Raw genomic sequence first — 25575 nt, forward strand, 5'->3', positions numbered from 1 at the left:
TATGGTTTTTATCTGGCCATTGCATAGGACAGCTGCTCTTGGGAAAATAAGGAAATAAATTCTAAACCAAACCAATGTTTCCAAAGACTTATTCCTACTCCAGTGTTTCTGAGCTCCAGGGCTGGCAGGAGGAAGAAGATGGCTTTATTAGTTATCGTTGATACCCCATTACAGAGGCTTTTCCTGTCTCAGTTCCACTGAGCAGAGGCAGAAAAAGTTACAACCTTTACTACTGGCTGTGTCCACCTCGAGTGCAGTGATTCTCCTCCATGAGAATTAGGTATTTTCCCCTTCTACCTGTAACTGGGATGGAACAAGCAGGTGGTCTGTGAAGGGCCAGAAACTGCTAGCTCAGGGGGGAACAGCTCCCTAGACTGAGTTCAGGACCACTTCTCCAGCCTAACCCTGAAGGCTCTCGTACTGACCATGGCACCTGGGCGCCAGGGTTACTCCTCATCACGAGTGAGAAATTAAAGGCAGGAACCCTGGTCAGTTGGGAGGGGGCTGGGTGGAACACACATCCAGCCCGGAGCCTTTGGGCCAGCTCTGAGTCCTAGGAAACAGCTGGGCCTGAGCTCACCTCCCCTAATTGACTGAATACCTGCTCTGTATCTAGCACCATTTCCAACAAAGGAGACATCCCTGACTGGCACCAATACACAAGTCCCTGAAACTTGCCCCACACACCGTTAGAGCTCGGTGCCTGTGTTCATGCCCTCTTGGGCCAGGCACATACCCTCTGCCCATGTGCACACATTCAAATCCTATTGGCCCCACACAGTACAGCCCCCACACCATCTTCTCCATGGCACTTCCTCCAGCCCCAATCAAGCTTCTACTTCCCCTGCACCATGGCACGCTCCTTTCTCCTCATCTCGCTCCATGTCAGGGTGGTCAACAGGCCAGAACAGTGGTCCTGACTGTGAAGTCAGGGATCTGGCCATCTCAATCCCCATCCCACCATACAGGACTTCACTCCCAGTAAAGACGCCACAAACACCTACTGCTGCAGGCATAGAAGGGCCAGGCCTTGCCACTCCAGATGACTGGATTAACAACTTTATTCTTTATCAACTGCAAAAAGGCTGGTGTTTTGTTCCAAATGAATAGCTGGGAGGACTGAGACCTGAATGGATTTTGTAGTCCCTGTTAATGTCAGTAAAACACTGGATTCCATCAGCTCCCTGCTAGCAGGTATGGGCCTGGTGATCACACAGATCCAGACCCATCCTCCTGAATGTCTGTGGGCAGAGGCCAGGGTGGTGGCCAGAGCTCCTGAATGCAAAGAATGATTCTGGCAACTACTGCCACTTACAGGGGCAAAAGACAAAACAAGGTCCCCCATGGTGAAGGCCTACAGAAAGACTCCACAGCCCCTGCCACGTCAGGGTCCTCAGCGCCAAAGCCCTCCTATTACAGAGGCACCTGTGGGCAGCAGCCCCTGGAAGCGGAGCCAGAGCCAGGGCAAAAAGCAAGAGGGAAGCAGCCAATAGACAACAGAAGGGGCAAAGGACAAGCCGCAGCAGCTGACGAGGAAAAGCTGTGGGGAAGGGCTGGCGCAGGAACTAACACCTGCTGGTGACACTTCTGAGCTTCTTCAGTTTCCCTCACTAGAAAAATAAAACAATACCTACCTCGGACGGTAACTGTGAATGTCAAAGAACATGAAGCATGGGAGAGCCCCTGGCAGTCCTGGACACATACGTCGGGTCCTGAGGGAGCACCTCCCACATGCAGGGCACTCCAGGGCCTCACCTACGGTCTCTCACCCAATCAATATGCACAACAACCCTGACGGAGGAATTTATGGGGGATGAGGAAACTGAGGTTCAGAGAAAGTTGGTAACTTGTCCTGTCACACAGCCGGTGGAGGAGCCTGAACTTTGAAGCCATGCCTGCCTGACAGGGGAAGCCAGTCTCCCCAAAGCCCTGCCCTGAGCTGGGCTGCCAGCAGGGCTCAAGCTCAGGCACAGCAACAGGTTCCCTATGGCAGCACCTCCAGCTGAGGAGGTGGGCAGGGAACACAACACTGTCGGGTTAGAACAAACTTTTATTTTGAATGCTGGTCTGATCAGTCCATGGCCACAGGTCAGTGATAACTAGAAACAGTTGGAAGGAGGGGAGGGGACCAGCAGTCAGGAAGCAGGAAGAAAGGAGGGTTGGGAACAGGACAGGAAGGAGGCAAGGCTGAAGGACTCAGCCAGCGCAGGAACACATCCTGTCCTGTCAGCCCACCCTAAATTGAGGGCTTCAGTGCAGAGCTCAGTCCAGGCTGGTTAGGAGCCTACTTTGTCATTTCTGGCCTGCGCACCCCCACCCCCATCCCAGGCAGCAATTCTTCCAGAGGACTAAATGCTCTGTGCTGGGCCTGGAAGATACTGCTGCACTATCCCCTACCTGCCCTCCCTGCACCCCAATCAGGGCTTCCAAACTTGAGTCTCAGGCTTGTCACTATTATGCTCCTGCAGCAGCAGTGTGGGGGTGATGTGGTAGTGAAGGAGGAGTTCCAGTCCAGCCTAGCCCAGAGGACATCTCTGTAACCCCAACAGGAGGTGCTAGAAAACATGCTCCTGAGCAGGCCCAGACCCCAGTCTAGTAAACAGTGTCCCTAAGCCCAACAAAAAGCCACAGTCTAACCCACAGGAGGTAGCTCCTAGGCAAGGTGAGAGCCTCCAGGTGGGGCAGATCAGCAGAAGCCAGGAGTAGCCCGGGACAGCCCAGGCAAACACAGGATTGTCTCCAAGGGGAAAACTCATCAGCTGTCTTTGGGTCAGTGGCAAGGGTCAGAGTCAAGGATGGGGAGGGTCCTACAATCCAATCACTACTCCCCTCCACACATCTACAGGTTACAGCTGAAGAGCTTTGGGCATTACCTGTTTGGGGGTTTAAGGGGAAAAAGAGGGAGAGAAAGAAAAGGGGAAGCCACCATTTTCTCCCTGTTAAAATCCCCAAGTCCTAGATTGGGGATTCTCTGCTCTCACAGCAGCAGACACCGAATCCCAGGAGCCCCTCAGCCCAGAGTCCGGCCCCACAGAAGAGGCCTGTGAGTGCCAAGAGGAGCAGTGAGACGGGAGGCAGGCTCCCTCAGCTCCTCACACCCTCTAAAGGCCCTGAGGATTCGCACAGAGACAAATACACAGCCCAACAGATGGGCAGGCAGGCAGGCAGCCAGTCATGGAAGAGAAAAGGAGAGAGACCGACAGGGCTCTGACTGGCAGCACTCCTGCACCACACACACACGCATGCACGCACGCACGCACGCACGCGCGCACACACACGCACACGCACACGCACACGCACACACACACACACTTAGAGACAGAGATATATAATAAAAAGAATAAAAACTAAGGGCCCAGATGTACAAAAAATGTGTGAGTGGAGAAGAAGGCAGGGAAGAGGATGGGAGGGCAGTCCTCCAGAAGTCGGCCGCCTTCCTCAGCTTATAAATTACAACCCCCTGGAAAATGGGGGTGGGGGGAGTAAGGAGGCTCTGGCTGTGGCCTAGGGGACGGCAGGTGGTGGTCAGAGCTGCTCTGCCTATCTGGGGGAGCAGTGGCCAGTGTGTGAGGATTCCTTGGGTGGTGGCGGGGGGGGGCGGGCAGGGGAAGATTCAGCAGCCACTGGCAGGAGTCACACAGGCCCCCTGGGACTTCACCTTGTGGCGCTGGCCCCCTCGTCGCCGGCCCCCGCTGCTGGGTTTGGGCTGAAAAAGAGAAAAAAAGAGCTTGAGAACTGCTGGTCCATGGGGAGCAGGGCAGGACAGCAGAGGGGCAGGGGCAGCAGGAAAAAGGGGACACAAGATGAGCAGGCAGGCAGTGTGGCCCTATCCCCAACCTGACCAGGAATTCACTAGGTGACCTTGCTCGCAGTACTTCCCCTGTCTGAAAAATGGAGCCCACCTTGCCCTCCTTGCAGGGTGGTGGGATGCACGTGAGTGATAAAGGTGTAAGGGGAAGCCCTTCAGAGAAGCACAAAGAAGAGCAAGAATCAACATTCACCGCTACTGACAGATGGAAGGAGAAAGGAAGTGAACAAACCAGAGGAAAGGTTCAATGGGAGAGAGAGCAGAATGGACAGAGAGATCCAGGCAGAAGCCACTTTCTCCAAAGAGGGGTCCAACAAGGGCAGAGGCCATGGGAAGATGAGTGCGAGGGAGTGCCAGACCTCATTAGGCCAGGAGAGAACTCCTTTGGGAGATGCCAAGTCAGAGCTGCACTGACATAGCCCAAGGCCACCTCCCCTTCAGGATGTGTACATGTCAGGGAGGGGACACAGGAGGACCCTCTAACCTGCTGGACTGCAGTGCACACATATATTGCTTCCACACCCACAAACAATATGTACTCTTACTATGAAAGGAAAACCTTGACATTTTCCTATTCTATTTTACTTCATTAAAACCAAATTCTAATCAGAACCAATTAAATTGATTTTATGTAGGCCACATCTCATAGTTTAAAAAACACTGCCTTAAGAGATAAACAGTTCACACTTAGCAGCACTTACCTGCCAGAAGTTGGTGGAAAACACATTCTATCTATGCCTGAGGCTCTCCTCCACCAAATCAGAGTAACAGCCGCACTCCCTGCCACCCTGGTGCCACCCTGCCTGAGGCCAGGGAGCCCACACTCACCTGCAGCTGGAGACTGCTGGCTGCAGCTGGCTGCACAGCCCCTAGAGAGGAAGCTTCATCTCCAGTAGGGAGTGCCCCTACTGCTGGCCCGCCAGATGGGCCCCCCTCTTCTCGTTTGGTCAGGGGGCCCTTTTTTGTTGACTGCATTTTAATCTGCTGGGGCTTGGAGTTCATTGGGGAGTTGTTGGTGGTCTGAAGGAGCTGTGGAGCCAAGGAGGTGAGGGTGAGGCTGGAGCTACAGGGCAGTGGCTCAGCTCAGCTGCCACCCCTGCGCCCCTTCTCTTGGGAACTCCTCATTGGCTGGTCTGGCTGGCCTCGGGCGAGGCGGATGGCAGGAGGGCAATGACAGGAGGCAGTAGGGATGAGAAGTGTTTTCATCCCCACTTAGCAGCCCAGGACTCCATTGGCCTATGGCTGATGCCTCACTTCTAGCCTCTGCCCAGCCCAGAAAGGCTCTATCCTGTTCCAGCAGACAAATCTGTGAACCTGTCTGCCACCTCCTAGTCAGCCCAGTTCCCAGGCTGGGTTCCAGCCTGCCCAGAGCCTGGGGAGTTGAAATCAAAGCTCTGCTCCTTGCGAAGCTGGCTGAAACTCCTCAGAGTATCAGCTGCACCTCCAGCCCCCAGATCCTGCTGCTGCCCCTATGATAAGAGACTGGGGCAAGTTTTAACTTCAGGTTTCTCTGCCTATCAGAAATCTTAAAAGCTACCACCCAGGAGTGACTGATTTGGGATGTTCCCTGGTGGCCTAAGTTCAATCTCAAACAAAGCAAGGAGGAGGCCAGCTAAGTCCCAGAGGACATCACAGGTTGTGCTGCAGCCTCCGCCAAACTCTCAGCCAGTCCCAGAGGCAAGCAGGCCTTTAAGGACATGACCTCCTCCCTACCCCCCACACATAAACACTGCACCCCAGGTTGACCACAGATGAGCCCAAGGAGGACCATTCTGGAGGAAAGGCCAGTCTGAGGCTGATTCCAAGATCTCAGACAGGTTCGTGCCACTTCTTCCTCTGTTTGGAGTAAGGGTCAAACCACTCTATCAAATGCCCCTACCCAAAGCCATGGACGAGAACTGCAGAGGGCAAAAGGTGGGCTCCAGGGCACACAAACAGCTCAAGCCCCAAGGGAACTCACACCCACTCCCCCTGCACTGTCCAACACTCACTGCAACCAGACCCATTGCTGTAAGGAGAGATCTCAGTTGCAGCCCCTGCCAGGCCACAGGAGTCTGTGCTGGCACCTGGGAGGCTGACCCTTGCTAGGCCTAGACACTCTGCCAACATTATTTCCTACAGAGAAAGGCCATGCCCCAACCTCACCTTCTCTCTTCCATGGTCACCACCAAAGCCCAGGATGAGAGGCCCAGGGACACCTCTCAGGGAGAGCGGAGAAGATGGCACCAAGGCCACACCTCTGTGCTACTCCAGCTCTCGCAAAGCAGTGACTGTGCCTCTGCCCCTGGAAGTTAGGGAGACTCCTCAGCTTCTCAAGAAGAGCCTGTTGTGCTCATGCTCTCTAGAAGTGGAGTGGCCCCTGGTGCTTCCTGGGAAAAGGCAAGGAGGTCTGCCCCAGCCATACCTTGGTGATGGTGCCAACAGCCTTGGTGCGACCTTCCCGGAATACCAGCCGCTGGTCTATGTGCAGGTACTCAGGGGTCTTGATGAAGCGGAAGTGTACAGTGGCCTTGTCCCCAGTGCGCAGACAGTCCTTGTCCATGCTCAGAATGGTGGCTGTCTGCCTGATGCTCCCACAGTGCACTGCCAAGGGAGCAAGAAGGTCAGGACAGGCTTAAGCAGCTCTGTGGCCTCGGCACAAGGGGAGGCAGCAAGAGAAAGCGTGAAATACACTTGAGCTATGGCAGTGTGGGGCTCATCTCCAGAGCTGAAGGCCTTGGGAGGCCTGCTCCTGGATCTGCTTCTGCCTCACACTCTCCCACCTTTTCCCACCCCCTGCCCCCACCCCCAGGCCCTGTACAGAAAGGGGTCCTAGTTCCTGGAATTACAGGGCACTGTTTGCATGTATGCCCCCTCACTGGACTGTGAGCTCCTGGAGGGAAGGCCTTTGCCCATCTCATCTCTGCTCCCAGCACGCTGGCAACACCACTGGGCACACGGCAGTGTTCAGCAGATATTCACAGAAGGAATGAAGGTAAGGTCCTTGAGGACAGGTCGGGGTTTACAACCCAGCCCCCAGTTAGTGTGTGTGGAACTGAATAAATGGCGCGGCTCATGGTGGAACTGAGGGAATGACATCACTAAACTGGATGGTGAACTGCCTCTTGGCTGGAGCTGGAACTACAGTGCTTGGGTTGCTGTAGCACTTTTAGGGGGTTAGTGAGAGTGGGGGCTTCCTGGCCTGGCAGGGCCTTAGACACCTACCCATGGCCTGGTAGCGTGGGCTAATCGTGGTGGGGTGGTGGAGGACGAGAATCTCAGCCTCAAATTCCCAGGAGGCTTGGGGATTCAAGCGTGGGGAAACCATCACCATGCCCTTCCGGATGGACGAGCGCTTGATCTGAAAGAAAGAGGGAACCCCAGAACTCAGGGGCAGTGATGTGTTCTGGTTTCACCCTCTGGTCCTGGAAGAGGAGTCTTTCTAGGAATAGGAACAACACCAACTCAGCCTTGTCCCCTTACCACACTGGACCTTCTACAGTGGACAGCATGAGGCAGACTTGGTGCTATGTGAGAAGCCTTAACACTACTACTTGGCGTAAGGAAAGGCTTCGTGCAGGAGCTGGCGTTTTAGCTGCTGGGCCTTGAAGGATGGGTGATGAGGCAAGGGAAGTCAAGTATTCAGGTGGAATGAACATGGTGAGCATGACCTGACCACTGGAGGGAATAAAGTCCCACTTTTTCTGGTTAATTTGGTTGGTGGGGAAGGTAGGTGACCCCAAAGCTAGAACTCGCCCAAACCCCACGAGAAGGCCAAATGAGAAGAGGATTTTTTGCAGACCTCAATGGCCCTAGGTAGAAGAATCCCCTGCACAGAAGGGACACTCTTATCTGACCTCACTACTGAGCTCAGGGCACTATGCTCAGGCACTACAGGGAGAAAGAGTTTAGGAGGCAGGCAGTCCTGGTTCAAGCCCTGGCTGTAGCACTGTGTTTTGGGCAAGTCACTGGACTTGGTTTTCCCATTTGTAAAAGTAAGGTCAGTATCCTTATCTTGCAGAGCAGCCACCAGCACTGGAAATGGCGAGTAAAGCATCAGACCCAGAGTCTAGCATAATGGAGCCTGAGGGGAGTCTTTAGTATTATCGACACTCACCTTCTTCAATGCGAAGGAAGCTGTCTGGCCCCCCCGCACCTCCTTGACAGGCATGCGCTTGCGATGGATGGATTTGACAGCAATGGACAGGAAGTTACCCAGAGGGTCTGGGCCCAGCAGCAGTGTGTCATTCAGCTTGATCAGGCCCCTCAGTGTTGTTCCTGACACCACTGTACCCACACCCTGCCAAGGAGAAGACCTCAGCCCAGTTAGTCCATTCCCACTACAGACACACCCCATGATGCCCCTGTAGGAAATGCCCACCCTGCCACCTACTCTGCTCAGTCCCACCAGAAGCCACTTACTGGGACAGAGTAGGTGTCATCAATCTGAAACTCAGCAGGCTCTTCCTCCCTGTAGCTGGTGCGGGGGGAGAGGAGGTTGAGGAACATCTTCAGCAGATCTAGGTTCTCGCCTGTAACATTGGAGATCTGGAATATTGGGCACATCCTAAGTTGAAGGGGAAGAAAAAGGAGAGAGGAGCTAAGGTGGTCAGCTCCTGTCCCGCCACAGGCTGGGAACTGCAAGAGGACTCTAGGAGCAGATGCCATTGCTAAAGACCCCACTTCTCCTTCACCTGCCTCTGAGGGCTTGACTCTTAAGCCCTTGACCTAGCAACTACTAGCAAGACCTGCTACAAGGCCTTCTCCTCTTACTGAGTTTTGTCTCTGACACCTGTCCCTTCTTCTCTGTCCCTCCATCACTGCCCTACTTTGGAACCTCACGACTGCCTCTCCTTCCTCAAGCATACCCATCCTTGCTTAAAATCCTTAACCGTCTTTCCACTGCAGAGAAGACAGCCCAAATCCCTTCTCCCAACATTCACGGCCCTTCACACTCGGGCTTATAGCCATCTTTGCACATTCATTTCTCTCAAATTCCTATATTCTAACCATACAAGAGAACCTTCCATTCTCCTAAAAGCTTGGCACTTTCTTGCTCCCGTGGATTTGCTCACTCTGTTTCTCCTTCCTGGATTCCTTCCCTTTTATCCAACTTCCAAACCCTTCTCATACTTCAGAGCCCATCTCAACCCCTCTGAGTTCTTGGAGAGCTTTTCAAGTCTGTTACACATGACTCCATCTGATTTTCCATCAGAGTCATCTAAATGGCCTGTCTGTCCTATTCAGGGTGAATTAAACTTCTTGAGATCAGGAATTATATATTCCCCATAACTCCTAGAAATAGTGCCTGCACAGAATAAGCATGTAAAAATGTGAATGAGCTAAAATGGGGCTGTCTAAAATGTGCCCTCTGCTGGCCATCTGGTGCTACTGAAGAGAGCATCAAGGTAGAGGCACAGGCAAAAAAGCCAGGCTGCTCTGGGTCTTGCACCGTAGACCAAGTCAGGAGGCAGACTGCTTCTAAGGAGGCCTGGGCTCTGGGCGAAGGAGCAGAGTTAGCAAAGTTCACTACCAGCAAGAGAAGCTCTGACCAAGGAGCTGAACACCTTGAGGACAAGGACTGGGTTCATGTCAACTCTGAATCTTCAACATCTAAATGAACAGCCTGGCAGAACAAACATCAATAAATATTTATGGAATGAAAGGATACATTATTGAGTAAATGTCAAAATTGACCTGTGATTACAGGGCTTTTGAGAAACAACAGTACAAAAAAATTAATAATTACAGCTATAAAAATGGCCATATATTTATCATACACCAACCAAGCACAGCGCTAAGTGCTTTACATATATCATTTCCAAAACTCACGAGAGCCCTATGGGGAAGGTAATATTATTTCCATTTCACAGAGGAGGACACTGAAAACTCACCTGGAATTCCAACCTCAGGGAGACCAGGATCTCAGAATCTGGGTCACCTGATATAGCCCCTGGGGCAACATTGCCGACATGGGAGACCTCGTTCTGAGACCAGAACCTTCTATTTCCTCCAATCTCTGAATGGTGAGAGGTGTTCTGATGTGGTGTTTCCATGAGACCTCATAAACTGACAGTCATTCCAGGCCTATCATTTGCTGCGGCCCTCCAGGCTCCGCACCCATTACCTTTCGGAGCTGAAGTTGGAGGCTGTAACAATCACATCATCCTTGCTCTGTACCAGCACGGGGATCTTCCGGCAGCCTGGTGACTTCAGCAGGCGCTGTAATAGCTTCAGGGTTTCTTAAAGGGTGAAATGGAACAGAATTAGAGGACATAGCCTTCTCTTTGGCCAGGTTTCCAAGGCAAGATGGGTCCGTTCATTACTGATGCAAGCAGGAAACAGACTATGACAGATGGACCAGTTTAAATGCCACAATGCCTGGAGAAGCAAAAAGCAAGATCAAAACTTTGGATGGGAATGTGCTGTTAGAAAAGAGAGAGCACAGACAGGGCCTGTTTTCTAAGGCTGTGAGTCTGAAACACATGGCAGATTTCTCCATGGTCTTTAGAGGACCTGCATACTGTAAGCAAGTGCCTTGGGGGATCCTGAGAAGGACAATGTTCTTCCCAGAATGCACTGCTTCCTGGAAAAAAAATCTCATCTGACAAAAGGATCTGCAGACTTGTAAATGTCCAGGAGAGGTCTTTATGAGGCCTTCCAAAAGAATACCTCTCTACTTCTCTTCTACAATCTGCAGCAGTGAGGGAGAAATGCACAAAGGTCTAGTCCTGCAACCCTGTGTTGAAGCTTTAGTGGTAAAAGGTAATTAGACCTTCTGCCCAAACTTTTCCATACACATCCAGCTTAGATGGTAGAACCCAATTCCATCTGACTGGGATCACCTGAAAAGAGGTGCCAGATTAGGGATCTCAAGGATCCTACACTTGGAACCATAAGGCATACAGATCAGAGGATAATGCTGAGCTGTGCTCAGAACAAGAGATAAATAGGGAAGGAAGAAGCAGAAGATACCACCAAGGAGGCACAGTGGGTGACGGCCCCAAAGAGAGAAGTTGCTGCTGACTAGAGGCTTCACTTACCTTGCAGGATGTTGGCAGGACACATATCAATCTTGGTGACTACAACAAAGACAGGTACATTGAGTGCTAATGCCAAGCCCAGGTGCTCCTTGGTCATCCCCACGATGCCAGCATTGCTGCCCACCTGCCCCAACACAGAAAAGAACTGTCAGGACAAGAGAGACAGATTGCTGGTGTGTGGGGCAAAGGGCCTCAAAGAAAAAAGCTGTGCTGGGCACAGATTACTTTAACCCCTGACTCAACGATGCGGGCTATCAAAATCTGAGGAGACTTGTAAGCAATAAAAAAGACAAACGCAGACAGTTTGGGAAAAACAACTGCCCAGAGTCATCAAAGAAGATTCAGCTTAACATCCCTGGCCCTCAGTTTCCCCATCTGTAAAATAGGGGGATAACAATATCCACTCTAGAAGGTCACTTGAAATTTAAATGCCACAACATATATGAAGGGTCCGGCAGAAAACCAGCATGAACTAGGTGTTCAAGTAATGGCAGCTGTTATTACTGTTACTATTCTTCCTTCCAGTAACAATAAATGGTTTTATTTTTGTTTTTTTGGCAGCTAGAGAGAATAAATGTTTTGAAATATCACAATAAAGACTACTTAAAAAAAATTAGGGCACATGCTCAAAACATGCCACACACAAGAAAAAGGAAACTCTTTATCTACTGATATGGGGTAAACTCTAATATATGTTTTTAATGGAAATAAATAGCAAGGTATATTCCAAGGTCTAAGGTTTAATCCCTGTACCAGCCAGCCGCCACCAAAAAAAAAAAGCAAGGTGTATATAGTATGCTACCATAAAAAAGTGAGTGATTGGATCACTGTCTTTAAAAAAAGAAGCTGTAAGACATTTGGGGAATATCTGAGATAATATAAATACAAACTAGCTATTAGAGACTATTAGGGAACTATTATTCATTTTCTTGGTTACAGTAACAGTATAAGACAGACCTCACTTTTAGAAGTATTTGGGGGTAAAGAGTCACAATGTCTACAACCTACTTTCAAATGATTCAGTCAAAAAATAAAGAAATAAAGAACACCCAAACAAAACATATATACATATATGCATCCATCACATATACAAATATGGCAAAATGTTAATAACTGTTGAATTTATTTTTGTTTTTTTTGTTGTTGTTTTGTTTTTTCCCTGACCGGTAAGGGGATCGCAACCCTCGGTACGGTGTGGTCCGCACCATGCTCAGCCAGTGAGCGCACCGGCCATCCCTATATAGGATCTGAACTCGCGGCCTCGGCGCTACCAGCGCCGCACTCTCCCGAGTGAGCCACAGGGCCGGCCCAATAATTGTTGAATTTAAGTGGTGGGTTTCTGGTATTCATTATACTATTCTTTTAACTTTTCTGAATGTTTGAAATTGGAGGTAGAAAATGTATAACACATTTGCTAGTACGAGTATAAAATATCTCTGGCAGATACACAAGAAACTGGAAATACTGGTTGTCTCTAGGAGGAAACTACACAGAGAAGGAAGGGAGACTTTTCACTATAAACCATTTGGTACCTTTTTATTTTTGTACCATATGATTGCATTACTTACCAAAACAAAAATTACCATGATGTATTTATATAGCGCTTACATTCCAGAGTGTCTTCACTAAGATGCTCTCATTTGATCACCCCAGCTCACAGGTTAGTCACCACCCCACTGACACAGCTGACCCAGGCCTGACTGTGTTCCTTTTTCCTATACCAGGACACCTCCATGATCTTCCTCCTAATAATTCCCATGCCCTTCAACCACCTTTCCAATTCAACCCAGACTTGCTTTGTTCCCAACCTGGATAAGAGAGAGCTCTATCAATCTGTGGTCTATATATTTTAAATACTTTTTTCCTGGAAATTAATTGCCATGGAAGAATAATCCAATATTTCATTTTTTTCAATAGAATTTTTAATATTTGTTTGGATTATGGACTTATAGAAAGTCAGATATGAACATTTTGTCTGGGGTGAAGATATTTCCATTAATTGGTACTGATCACTGTAGCTCAGTTAGAAAAACATTTAGAAAAAAAAAAAAAAAAGATGACTGGTAAGGGGATCTTAACCCTTGGCTTGGTGTTGTCAGCACCACGCTCAGCCAGTGACCAAACCGGCCATCACTATATAGGATCCAAACCCGTGGCCTTGGTGTTATCAGCACCGCACTCTCCGAGTAAGCCATGGGCCAGCACAAGAAAAACACTTTAAACTGGTTTCTATACCCTTCTTATTACCAACCCAACAACTTCCCCAAATATCCCTGTGGATCTTCCATTGAGACCCCTTCCTGGAGAGCTTTTCTTAGTCCAATCAAGAAAGTTGGTAATAGCCCTTTGTAATGTTTAATGAAATGGGAGATGAAATCATGCTGAGATTCCAAGAACCCTAGGCAGAGAGCCAACAAGAGTTCTGCCTCTCTTTATTACTCTCCAGTTTGGGGAGAATTTTCCTGAGAACCTGTGTTTGTGGGGCAACTTGATCAAGTTTGCTATTAACAGATGCTGTGTTTACTACCCTTCCTAATACAGGCAGCTAGAGGAATTGGGAAATGGAGAAAGGCTTTGGGAAGGACTTGCCAGAGGAAAACTTGCTCACTCACACATGTGCACTCTCGCTCCCTCTCTGTGAAAACTGTGAAGCTGCGCACAAGGTTGTGGGCCTCACCACTCCCACTCAATATCCAGAGAGGAAGATCAGTGGGACACAAATGCAAAGTTGACAAGAGGATCCAACACAGAGCCCTCTGCTTCTTTTGCTTTTCAGGTAATGTACATGACAAGCTACTTAAAAACCTGAACACATAGACTATAAGCTCTCCAGGAGCCCTAGGACAGCCCTGATCACTGCCATATCATCAGGCTAGCAAGGGCTTGTGCAAGCGCCTCACAACAAGGGCTTGTGCACTGGCTGATACCCCTCCCAGGCTCTGGAAGAGGCCACATCTCAGGCCCTCCTGACTGCGGCTTGTACCCACTTATGGTGCTCTCCTCCATTTCTTCCCCAACTCTCTGAGGGTGCCACCTGGTGCTACCTCCTCAAGCAGCCGAAGCCTCTGGGGAAAACATTTCTGAAAGTAATAAGTAAGCCCCATAAGACACCCTCCTCTGTGCCTCTCCCCAGAATAAGAGAGGTCTGCAAATGGCACTTTACCAAGAGAATCCCTGCCTGGTTCAATGTACGGGAGAGATCAAGGTTCAACCCTTGATAAGAGAGTAGAGCTCAGAGGACAGGGCAGCCCTGCAAAATTTGCCATCCTTACCCAACATCAAAGCCCCCCAAACCAACAGGCCTCAATCTCAGAACAATTTCAAACACTTGCACATAACCACACCCCAACCAGCTCTGATGAAGCCTTCCCTACTCAAGTGCACCTCACACTTACCATGAGCATACAGAAGTCAGGCAAATGCCCAGTCATGCCAAAGACAGTGGTCTTCAGGTACTTCTCGTGGCCAGCCAAGTCGATGAAGGTAATAACCTTAGTGGACTTCTCACAGATCTTTGTCCACTCCAGGCTGCCACCATGGCTATCGGGCTTGTTCACCACATTGCCTTCACTGTCAAAGCCCAGAATGTCGTTGCCCACACTGCTGGTGCGACCAGATTCAATCTCATGTTTGTGGCGGAAGAGTTTCTGGCGGGCAAAGCCTCGGCCATTGTCCAGCTCCCCATGTGTCAGGACCCCCAGAAGCGTGCTTTTGCCGGCATCCACGTTGCCCACTACTGCTACCCTGCGTGTACATGAACAGACCCATACATCCATGTGAGAGTTAGTGGGTGAGCGAGGTGAAGAGACAACTCAGAACCCCAGTAACTGGATCTGTAAGTCCAGGCTCACCCCTGAGCCCTTCCGGTTCACTGCTCCTCCTGTTCCTGAATGAGCACATTGGGAATATTCCTGGAGCTGTATCCAGGCAGCACAAAGAGCTATTCAGGAGGAACTGGGCTCCCACAATGGTTCTTCTCCCTTAACTTCCACTGGTTTCTCCAATGCTGCCAGGAGGAGCCCCAAAGCCACAAGAAGCACAAAATGCTCTCTTCCACTTCCCTGGTTTCTAGACTTGCAAGCTGATGGGAAAACTACAAACCACAAAATGGCCACAGAATGTATAGCTAGCCCCTCTCCTATTCTTCCCAAATGGAACTATAGAGGGACAGGGAAGTACAGAAATAGAGAACAGAGCAATCATGTCCCTGGACATTCTTTCCACACTCAGGAAGGGAAGGTGGGGCTGGCATACCGAGTGTCACAGGCTCAATCACCATTTTTTGTAAAGCACTAGACCATGCAGTGGGGGACCCCTGAACTATTGTGAGGCCTCCTCACCTGACCTCCAGGAAGTCATTGTCTCCTACTCGTTTCCGGACCAGGTAATCACGCACACGGCCCCCAGCTTCTTGACGTTCTCGCAGGAGGATGACGTCAGCCTCTATCTGTTCCGCCATGCTCTTCACTGTGGCGTACGAGGCCTGCATGTCAGCTTCACTCAGCCCATACTCAGTCCCATCTGGTGACAAGAGCCCAGACATCAGCAAGAGAGGGGTTCCTGACCAACTAGCCAGCCAATAAGCCAGCGCATCAACCCCACCTAACAAAGGCCCAGCTGGGCACTGGAGAACACAGTGTTCTCTTCTTGAGAGATAACCTGAGTGCACACAGAGTTAAGATATAATAGTACCATGGGCTTCTTCATCAAGCAGGGCACTTATTAATTCACTCAACAACAATTGCTGAGACTATCCTAAGTTTTATGCCAAGCCTCATGCCGGCCACTGGAAATACAGATGCCCTTAGCAAGCTCACAGCCCAGCAGGAGAGGTAGACAGGAAACTAACTAACCACAATACAGCTTGACTGTTGTACTATAGAACTGTATGAAGAGAACGTAAAGCATTGCCTGGGGAAGCCGAGGGCAGCTTTGCTGGGTGCTGACTCCAAGCTGGGTCTCCATCTATGAGAAATGAATGACCCTGCAGAGGAAGGAGGAAGGACATCCTAGCCGGAGGAACAAAGCATGGCGCATGGCAGATTATGACACATTCAGGGATCAGGAAGAAGCTCAGTGTGTTGGGGAGCAGGATGGGTGACGTTCAGTGATGGGAGACCACATGAGAGGTGGAAGCTGATACGGCAGACAGACATCAGATAGCAGCAAGACATCTTTTGTACCAGGCAGTGGGAAGCCTGGGAGGTTTCAGCAGCGGGTAATACCATCACATTGCTGTGGGTTAGAAGAGCTCCTGGACAGCAGTAGAGAGCATGCAATGGCAAGCAAGAGACCAGAAAGGGGGAGCCCAGTTAGGAAGTAATTCTAATAACCTAGGCAAGAGATAATGAGGACAGGAAGATGAAGGAAAATGGTGAGAGGATTTAAGAATTATTTTAGAGATGTTTTTTTTTTTCGGAGGCTGGCCAGTATGGGTATCTGAACCCTTGACCTTAGAGTTATCAGCACCGCACTCTCCCAAGTGAGCTAACCAGTCAGCCCTTTCAGAGATAATTTTTAACTGAGGTGGCTCCGGTGAAATATGCAGTAAGCAGCTGGAAAAATGAGTTTGAGAGCTCAAGATGAGGAAGGGAATCAGACAGAAGGGTGGACCTACCAACCAGTTACTGAGCACCTACTGTATGACAACCCCCTCTCAGGCGCTTTCCCAGTGTTGTCCATTTCATTTGCACAATCACTCCCTCAGCCTTTCCCCAGCCATCCTGTCTCAAAAAGCGCCCCTGCTCCTTCCCTACGCTAACCACCCCTCCTTGTGCATGAGCAACCTTCTTCTCTTTTGCCACCTCTGAAAGACCCTGCAGCATCAAGTATTCTTCTTGTCTCCTCTTCCTCTGCCTCCACTTCTTCTCCTACAAACAAGCTCAAGTCACTCCTAAACTAAGAAAAGGAAAACCACCCCCTCCTGCCTTGCCCCTGCTTATCTACTGAGCAACCATCTCCTCTGCTTTTCCTTTACCACCACCATCTCAAGAGTAACCAACATTTGTTGACTGTGTCCCCTCACCACCTACTCACCCTGAACCTAACAACCCTAGAAGAAAATGCAGCTTTCAAACATCATCTATGGCATTCTAGCCATTCTATCCTATGCCCTTTTCTTGACCCCTACAGCATTTGACACCACCCACCACCTGCCTTTCCTGCTGGAAGCGCTTCCTTCCCACCCTGCTCATCCATCACCTGACCTCTCCTGATATGGCCCCCACCCCCTTCTTGTCCCCTGAATGCCAGTCTTTTCCAGTAGTCCATCAGTGGACTACTGATGTCTCCTCTAAACTTTCCCCTTGGCCATTTCATTCTATGGTTTCAATTGTCATTTTGAAAACTGTAAAATCATTTATAGCACCATCTTCTTCCCAGAGCTCCAGGCTGAATTTGCAATTGCCTGGATTATAACTTCTAGAAGTTTGATATCCAAACTCAACCACCACCACCCCCTTTTAAACAACAGCACAAAACCTAAAGACATTAATAAAGCATTTTAGTCTCACTGTAACCCTATAAGGTAGACATTACTGTTTGCTTTTAATAGTGGAATAGATAGAACCCAAAGAGGTCTCAGAGCTGGGAAGAAGCAGAGGGGCCATGGGAGCTCAGGCCTTTGGATTCCAAACCTAGAGTCTTTTCCTCCAGCAAGAGTTCTTCTCAATGCCCAACCAGTCCCTCCTCTCGCCTTCCCTATTTCTGATAATGACAATACCATCCTCCCAGTCACCTAAGCTGAGCACTCTCATCAGTCCAGTCCTGCTGATTCTAGCTTTTTATCTTGCCTTTCTTTCTCTGCTATCTACACTTTCTGCCAATCCACAGCCACCAGCCTGATTCAGGCCCTTATACTACCTGAATCACCACAACAGACTCTTAACTGGTCTTAGCAAATCCGGTCTCTACTCCCTCCAACCATCCTGCAGAAACCCACACATTTAACGTCACAGTTCTGACATTGTCATTTCTGAGGCAAAGCCTTTGAATGGCTCCCCAGGCCCAGCAGCATTCCTCCCCAGCCCCAATTCCTTTAGGGCCTCCGCCATTTACTCCACCCCCCTTCCTTCTTCTCCCCTTGTAAGTTCTGTCCCAGAGCAAGTGGGCCAGTCACAGCCCCCTTCCACCCACGTTCCCTGCATGGTCCTAGCTCCACACCCTTACTAATGGATTTCCTATCCTGGAAAGCCCATCAGTGTACCTCCTTCTGTCAAAATCTTATTGGTTCTGTTCAGAGGCCCCACAAATGTTGGCTCTCCCTTACAGCATTTAGCATGTACTGCTTTGTACAATAGTGTTTTGGATACATGTTCTGCCCCACAGAACATTAAGTATCTTGAGGACAGAGATCATATTTCAAACATTCCCTGATGCCCTAGAAGGGGTACATTCCCTATATCAAGTCCTCAAATGTCTGTAAAATGTAAAACAGAAGAAGAAAGAGGGGGCAGTTAGGCTGAGGAGTTTCTAAATGCATGGCCAAGTGAGCTCTGAAAACATTCTGGGTTAGAGAAGGGCTTGTTGGAAGTGTTTCTGAGAGAAGCCTGACTAACCCTGCCATTCCTGCCAGACACCCCAATATTATCCAACCTCACCTACTTCTGTATAATGAAAAGCAGTGCCTTCAGGTCCTGCTTCACACCAGGGGCCATCACCAATGTCACCTTGTCCATCAGGGCTCTCAGTCAGTCACATTACCCTTCTCCAACATGCATCGCATTCCTCATTATGTAGGAGTGGAGACAAAGGCCAAGGAGAAAAGCTGCAGAGGTCCAGTTACTAGTTACTATATTCAGCCATGCCCAATCCTAATCAGATTTCCATCCTGCCAGCTCATTTACTTTTCCTATATACGTTCTCCTACTCAACATGCTGCAAAGGCTCCCCAGATTTTTAGGATAAAAGTCTAAGCTCGTTGGCATGGCATTCAAAGACACTCAGGATCTGGGCTCTGCATACCTACCTGTCCAGCCTCCCCTCCTGCCACTCCTCACCTCACACAGTTACTTCTTTTTTTATTTTTAAAAGATGACCAGTAAGGGGATCTTAACCCTTGACTTGGTGTTGTCAGCACCATGCTCTCCCAAGTGAGCGAACCAGCCATCCCTGTATAGGGATCCGAACCCGTGGCCTTGGTGTATCAGCACCACACTCTCCCAAGTGAGCCACGGGCCGGCCCTGTCACTGGGTTACTTCTGCTTGACCAAATATTCCAGTCTCCAATGCCTCCATGCCTTTGTGCAGGTGGTTTTCTCTGCCCACTCACTACTGCTTCCATTTCCCTGGAAAACTCCTACTCATCCTTTAGAATCAATTCAAGAGGCAGTTCCTCTTTGCAGCCTTTCCTAACTTCCCCACAAAGACTTAATGCTCCTGTGTCCCTTGAACTGTTGATATAGTACCTGGCTCTTAGAAAGTCATGGCTTAGTATTTGGGAAACAAACAAGGTTCTTTTTAAAAAAAATTTCATGGTAAATCAACTACAACTTGAGACCCTTAAAAATTACTATTGCAATATTAATACTAGTTAACATTTATATAGTGCTTACTATATGCCAAGTGATTTCCTTGAATTCTTATTTAATCTTCTCTATTACACCATAGGACGGATTCTATTATTATCCCTATTTCAAGACAAGGAAAAGAGTCAGTAGGCAAACCCAGACCTGCCAGGCTACAGACCCTAAACTACTAGGCCATATTACCTCCTTTTAAAATATTAACCTTAAATTAAGAATGTATACTTAAGGGGCCAGCCCGTGGCTCACTCGGGAGAGTGCGGTGCTGATAACACCAAGGCTATGGCTCAGATCCCTATATAGGGATGGCCAGTTTGCTCACTTCGGAGAGCCTGGTGCTGACAACACCAAGTCAAGGGTTGAGATCCCCTTACTGGTCATCTTTTTAAAAAAAAAAAAGAATGTATACTTAAAGAGTACATTGCTCTGCATTGCTTAGAATTTTTTTTTTTTTTTTTTTAAAGATGACCAGTAAGGGGATCTCAACCCTTGACTTGGTGTTGTCAGCACCAGGCTCTCCGAAGTGAGCAAACTGGCCATCCCTATATGGGATCTGAACCCGTGGCCTTGGTGTTATCAGCACCGTACTCTCCCGAGTGAGCCACGGGCCGGTCCCTGCTTAGAATTTTTTAATGTCTAATTTATCCATGTAAAATTTCCCTGAGGTAAGGTGGGGAACATGTCATTATCACCATTTTACTGAGGAAGGAATGATAAACAGAAGTGAAACACCAAGGACACACAGAAAGTCAGTGATGAACCTGACCCCTGGGGGCCTTGCATCTGGTTTACTCCTCTGATGTTCAACCTGTTTAACTAGTTATTATCTCTTTCTACCTCTAAAGAATTCCAGCAGGAAGGAGTCATTATGAATCCATAGCATCCAACTGGTAGATGCAAAGATAATGCACAGGTGCGTAGGAGATGTTTTAATGAATGCCTGACATCTTTCACTTTGCCACAGAGAGTTAATTAGTTGTGAGTTGCCAAGGCATGGTAAAATTCATTGAGTCCAATTAAAGGATAAGGGAAAGAGGGGGTCATAAGAATGTGGGTCTTCAAAGAATAGTCTTAACACTTTTCAAAAGTGACATATGTGGTTTCTAAAATTCTACAAGCATGAAGTAATCTTTGAGTGGTTCATCTTATTACAGCAGGCCAGATGTGTACATGACATAAAAGACTTCAAAAGGCTACCAATGATCTCCTAGTCACCAAATGGAATGGCTTTTTCTGAACTTGACACTCATTGCTGCCTCTGTAGTACTTGACAAAGCTGACTAACTCCCTGCCTTTCTTGACATGCAACCTCTTGGCTTTCCTATCTCTCTGACCAGCCCTTCTTTTAGGTTAGAAGGCCCACAAATGGGGAGGTGGCAGCAAGGATGGGAAGGACAGATATGACAGACCTTTCAAAGGAAGGTACAGCAGTATTTGGAGCTCAAACTCTTCTTCTTGTGTCACTTGTAGTATTTCCAAATATTATTGTCCACCGAGATTATTTGTATATATGTCATCTTTCCTCCTTGGGGTAGGGACCAGATTGTAAGTATCCAAAAGAGTTTTGCAACAGTATAAAGCCTTAGAAAATACTTAGTAAATACATGTCAAAGAGTTAAAGAATGATTTTGAGATTTCCTCTGTCTTAAACTCAGACAACAAAATTATTGCCTGACTTACAAAGCCTACATTCAGAAAAGAAAACTGTTCTTTTAATGATGCATCCAGGCCCACTCTAGGCTTCCTGCAAAGATGACAGAGAGAAGAGCTGGTACGGTCGGAATTCATAATTGTAAACAAATCTCAGCTGTCATTTCAGCAAAGATAATGTCATAATAAAGATGAGGGTAAGTATGCTTTGTATTGAAGGTTAAGCTAGGAGCAACGAGGAGTTAAAAAAAGCTCATGTTATAATCTGGGATCTGTCATGGGAGCCACCATCCTCTAAAACAGTGGGCCCCATTATAATGAATAAGCAGGTTGGAGGACAATAACCAGTCCTTCCCAGAATGGTTACAAGCCTACATGTCTGACAGGATCTAGCGGGGAGAGAAGAGGACCTCTGTTATCACAGTTATCCAGAATGAATGGTCAGTGTGGTCTAAGGCAAGTCAGCCTAAGTGAAGAATTCTGGAGTCTTTTCCTTGCTGACATCAAGAAGAATCAAAACAGTCTTCTGCTAAGCAGGAAGTAAGTATCAAGGGGATCTGTAAACAGGGCCTGGAGCTGCCCAGGACAGGCTTAATTCTAGACCTAACTATAACTTGCTCTAATACCTTGGACAAGAAGTTCCCTTGCTTTGTGCTGCATTTCCTTTTAAGCAAATGGAGAGTACTGGAGGTAGAAAAGAAGTACCTGTAAAACTGCTCAGAAAGTGCATCTTTAAAATTAAGCATATTATGACCACTAAGGCAGGAATTAACATTTACTTTTATGTCTTCCAAACAGTTCTGCAGATACTAAAGAATCACTGCAACTGAGACACATGAGCAGGAAAGTTAATAAAGGGGGAAAATGTGCTCTAAATAATTTTTTAAAATAAAGTGAAAGAAAAACTATGCTCACCTGATCCCTGCCCAATGACATATATGGTCTCTCCGCATCCCTCGTCCATCCTCTCCCACATCTGCCGAAGTAGGCTGTCATACTGCTCTGATGTAGGGCTCACTAGAACCAGCTAGAAAAGAAACCAACAGCCTCAGGACCACACTTACTAGATAAGCACCACAGCCAAAACTCATCAATGGCCTGACCAAAGACCCTGTTGATTAAACCCCACTGAACCCTAATCTAAAATAGCTACACAGCCCCATCATGTGTTCTCTGTTTCTCTTTAAATAGGATTTGAGCCTAAGTAAGGCTTTATATGAGCTATATGATATACTAAAATAAGTATGTCTGAGCCACGACCCATAGTAAAGAGGGGTGTGAGCAGCCTGCCTCCTGCTGTCAAGAAGGGAAGGACCTAAATGACTGAGAATCTGGCATTGTAGGTAGAAAGTGATGAGCAGTGCTTTACACCTACATGCTTAAGTCTTCTCTACCTGCAACTGCATCTGGAAACTCACAGGACAGAGATCTCATATACCGCCATGCCTCTATCTACAGGCCAATGGCTCCCAGAATAACAAAAGAATTGTTCCATCTTTCCTTAGCTATCTTGATTACTTGGGATACAGCAGTGAAAACTGTCTGCAAGACTCATCTTCATCAATAAAACACCATTACCATTAAGGTGAGTATAAGCACCATCATTCTGCAAATTTCTGCCAATCACATTAAAATAATGTGATTATCTGGGGAGGCCATTTACCAATAGGTGCATCAGACCCCACTCTCTAACCACTCCTGTGTGACCTTGGACAAAGAACTTAACCTGAGTCCCAGTTTTTCAATTTACAAAATGATAATACTACCTGCATCTTAAGACCACTGTAAAACATGTAAAGCATATTTCACAGCTCAATAAATGATAATTACAAAGTTTTCTTCACCCAATTATTCCTAGAAAAATCTTCCTGAATGAAACTACCCACCACTGTTCACTAACTGTTTCTCCCTTTGGAGGCTCTGGGAACCTTAGGAGCCTGCACTTAATTGAAGTAAGTATATAAACTTCTATCTTCTAATCTTTTCCTCAGGCATCAATCTATTCAACGCATCCCTTCTCTCTTTCCACATCATCAGTTTTTCTTTTCAGTATCATCAATATTTATATATATATACAGCTTCTCAATTTCAAAAACATGAGGAGGACTTCCTCAGCTATGTGATGAAATAACACTTCCCTATCCAGGAACATTAAATAAGCTGGTCAGGAAATGAAGGTACTACCCTCCTTGCAACTCTGCCCTGCAATTTCCCACTGTGTTTTCAGGTTTCTTAAGCACCTTGACCATGTGTTGACATCCAGCTCCTCTGTTTTTGAGTCAGGTGCACATCTCATAACTTCCTGAGTTGACTCAGAGCTTCTAATTGTAACCTGGATGCTGCCTGGGTCTTTTACATTATGTCACATTGCCTTACATATCTTCCCTGACCATCCCTCTCTCTCCAAGCTTGGCCATCTTCCTCAAGGCATTAGACACCAGACAGGACTACTGTGACTAGCAGGAGCTAACTAGCTTCCAACTGTTCAGCTGAGACTAGAAGCAGAAAGAGCAGCTGAAAAATTGGTTGCTTAGGTTGCAGAGAAAGTTCTCCCCCATTTAGGGCCAAGTTTCATGCAGTTTTGCCATCATAAACTATGAAAAGTCACAAACATTTTCAAAGCTCCATGAAATCTGGGCAGAAACTATCCTACAACAGGTATGAGGTGGTACTGGTATTCTATGTTCCATCGGCTGCTATTTAATCCACACAGGAAATTATTAGCTATGCAGTTCACTTCAAACTTTTACTGAGTTTCTGTATCAGGCACTATACTAGGTGTTTTCATATACATTTCTAATTTTTACAACGCATCTGAACTTTCTTAAGATGAGGTAGCTGGGGAACTGAGAGGTTAAGAAATTTTCCCAAGGTCACAGAGCCTTTTTAATGGCAGGACAGGAAAGGGAACGCAGCCCTTCTGACTTCCAAGTTGGCATTCTTTGCTTTAGCCATACTAAGCACTTTCAAAACTCCAGTTACATGTGATACTTTTTTATTCTCCACAATGCCAAGCAGATAGTGAACCCCTTAATTCCTGCCTACCTTCTCAACAGCTCAGAAGTCAAGATTCAAAGCGTCCTCCGTTATCCCACTCATACAAGATGAGATCCCACTCCCCGGATGGCGAGATCATGGGTCATGCCCATCTTTCCGTTTGGGTTTGTGTGGACTCGCAAAGCAGACATTTGTCAGACATCCTTTTCTCCCGGACTGAGAGACTACTTCTTGTTTCCGTTCCCGAGTCCCGAGGAGACGCGGTTGCCACCCCCGCCCTGCCCTGTCCTCCCCTCCGACTACCTGTCTTCCCGAGCATCCCACCCCGCTGCCCAAGCCACCTCGACCCTCGGCCGTCCCGGACGGTCCAGCGAGAGGACCACTCTCGGTCCCGGGGTCCCCTCACAGGTGAGGACCCCAGGAAGGGGGGAGGCGGCGCGGGGACCGGGACCGGCATCTAGCGCCCCCGTTCCACGTGGCGGAGCTGAGGGTTGTGATCTCGGCGGGAGCCGGGAGGGAGAGAGGCCGGGTCCCAGGAGGCTGCAGAGGACCCTGGCGGCGGCCCCTCGCGCGCGAGACCGCAAGTCCCGGGGACCGGCAGGTGGGCGGGCTCAGCCCCCTCCCGTCCTGCGGACAGGACGGCCAGCTGGCCCCGCCGTCGCCCGGGAGACTGCCCGACCCGCCGCCCGCCCCCCTCAGCGCCAGCCGCCGCCTCCACCCGGGCCTACCTTGCTGGTGAGGTCCAGCTCCGGCTCGCCGTTGAGCGCCTCGCCGTCCTCGCTGCAGTCCGAGTCGAAGCCGCCGTGGAGCCGGGCGGCGGCCGCCGCGGCCCTGGCCGCCCCCGGGGAGCTGGGCTCGGGGGCGAACATAGAGGCCGGGACCGGCGAGTCCACAGAGGAGCGACTCCGCTCCGCCGCCATCTTTAATAACTTAGGCTAATTCGTAGCCGGCTTCCCACCCTCCCGCGGTTCATTTGACTAATTTATGCGTGGCCCCGCCCCCTCCTCTGAATAATTTATGCGAAGCTTCTCCCGCCGCGTAGTGACACATATCTCTAGCTAAGAAACAATCGAACAGGGTTCTCAGCCACCAATCGCCGCAGCCCTTTCAAGTACCTAATGAATAATTAATGAGTCCAAACCCCCAAAACAAACGTCGGAGACGTCAAGCGCCTTGATCCAACTTGAGAGGGGCTGTAGCGTGTCTACGCTACCCGCCTGGCGCCTTCCTGCCAACGGGAGCAGAGCAGAGTATGACTGACGCAGCAGCCATCCAATAGGGAGAAAAATACATGCAGCAGTTTCCCTCCCCGCCCCTTCACGCCCCTCGTTTCCAGAGGCGGTGCTCAGCTTCCAAATCCTACTGCAAAACAGTCGGTGCCCAGGGCCAGCCTATGATGGACAGAGGTGAGGCCCAATCTGGGCATCGAGTAGGTCCCGCGCCTCGAACCGCAGCTCACGGAGATAGTAAACTGCAAAATGAACCTCCTGCTCAGTTCAGTGGCTGAGGCAGTTGCTGAAGCACCAGTGTCCGACGTGCTGGCATGCTCCAGGCAATTTTAATGGTAGGATTGATG

The 25575-nt window shown here is 48.8% G+C and overlaps 1 protein-coding gene across 1 annotated transcript; it reads right to left on the reverse strand.

The window, feature by feature from the left end:
• Nucleotides 1-2032: 2032 nt before the first annotated feature.
• GTPBP1 (GTP binding protein 1) lies at nucleotides 2033-24919 on the reverse strand. Its single transcript, XM_063076212.1, has 12 exons — nucleotides 24728-24919; nucleotides 21918-22029; nucleotides 15171-15351; nucleotides 14226-14574; nucleotides 10831-10954; nucleotides 9915-10029; nucleotides 8210-8354; nucleotides 7905-8087; nucleotides 7013-7148; nucleotides 6213-6391; nucleotides 4637-4837; nucleotides 2033-3706 (listed from the first exon to the last, which is right to left on the reverse strand). Exons 1-12 carry the CDS (start codon nucleotides 24917-24919, stop codon nucleotides 3614-3616), a joined length of 2010 nt encoding a protein of 669 aa, XP_062932282.1. The 3' UTR covers nucleotides 2033-3613.
• Nucleotides 24920-25575: the final 656 nt, after the last annotated feature.

The sequence above is a fragment of the Cynocephalus volans genome, chromosome 12, assembly GCF_027409185.1.
Source record: "Cynocephalus volans isolate mCynVol1 chromosome 12, mCynVol1.pri, whole genome shotgun sequence".
Lineage (NCBI taxonomy): Eukaryota > Metazoa > Chordata > Mammalia > Dermoptera > Cynocephalidae > Cynocephalus > Cynocephalus volans.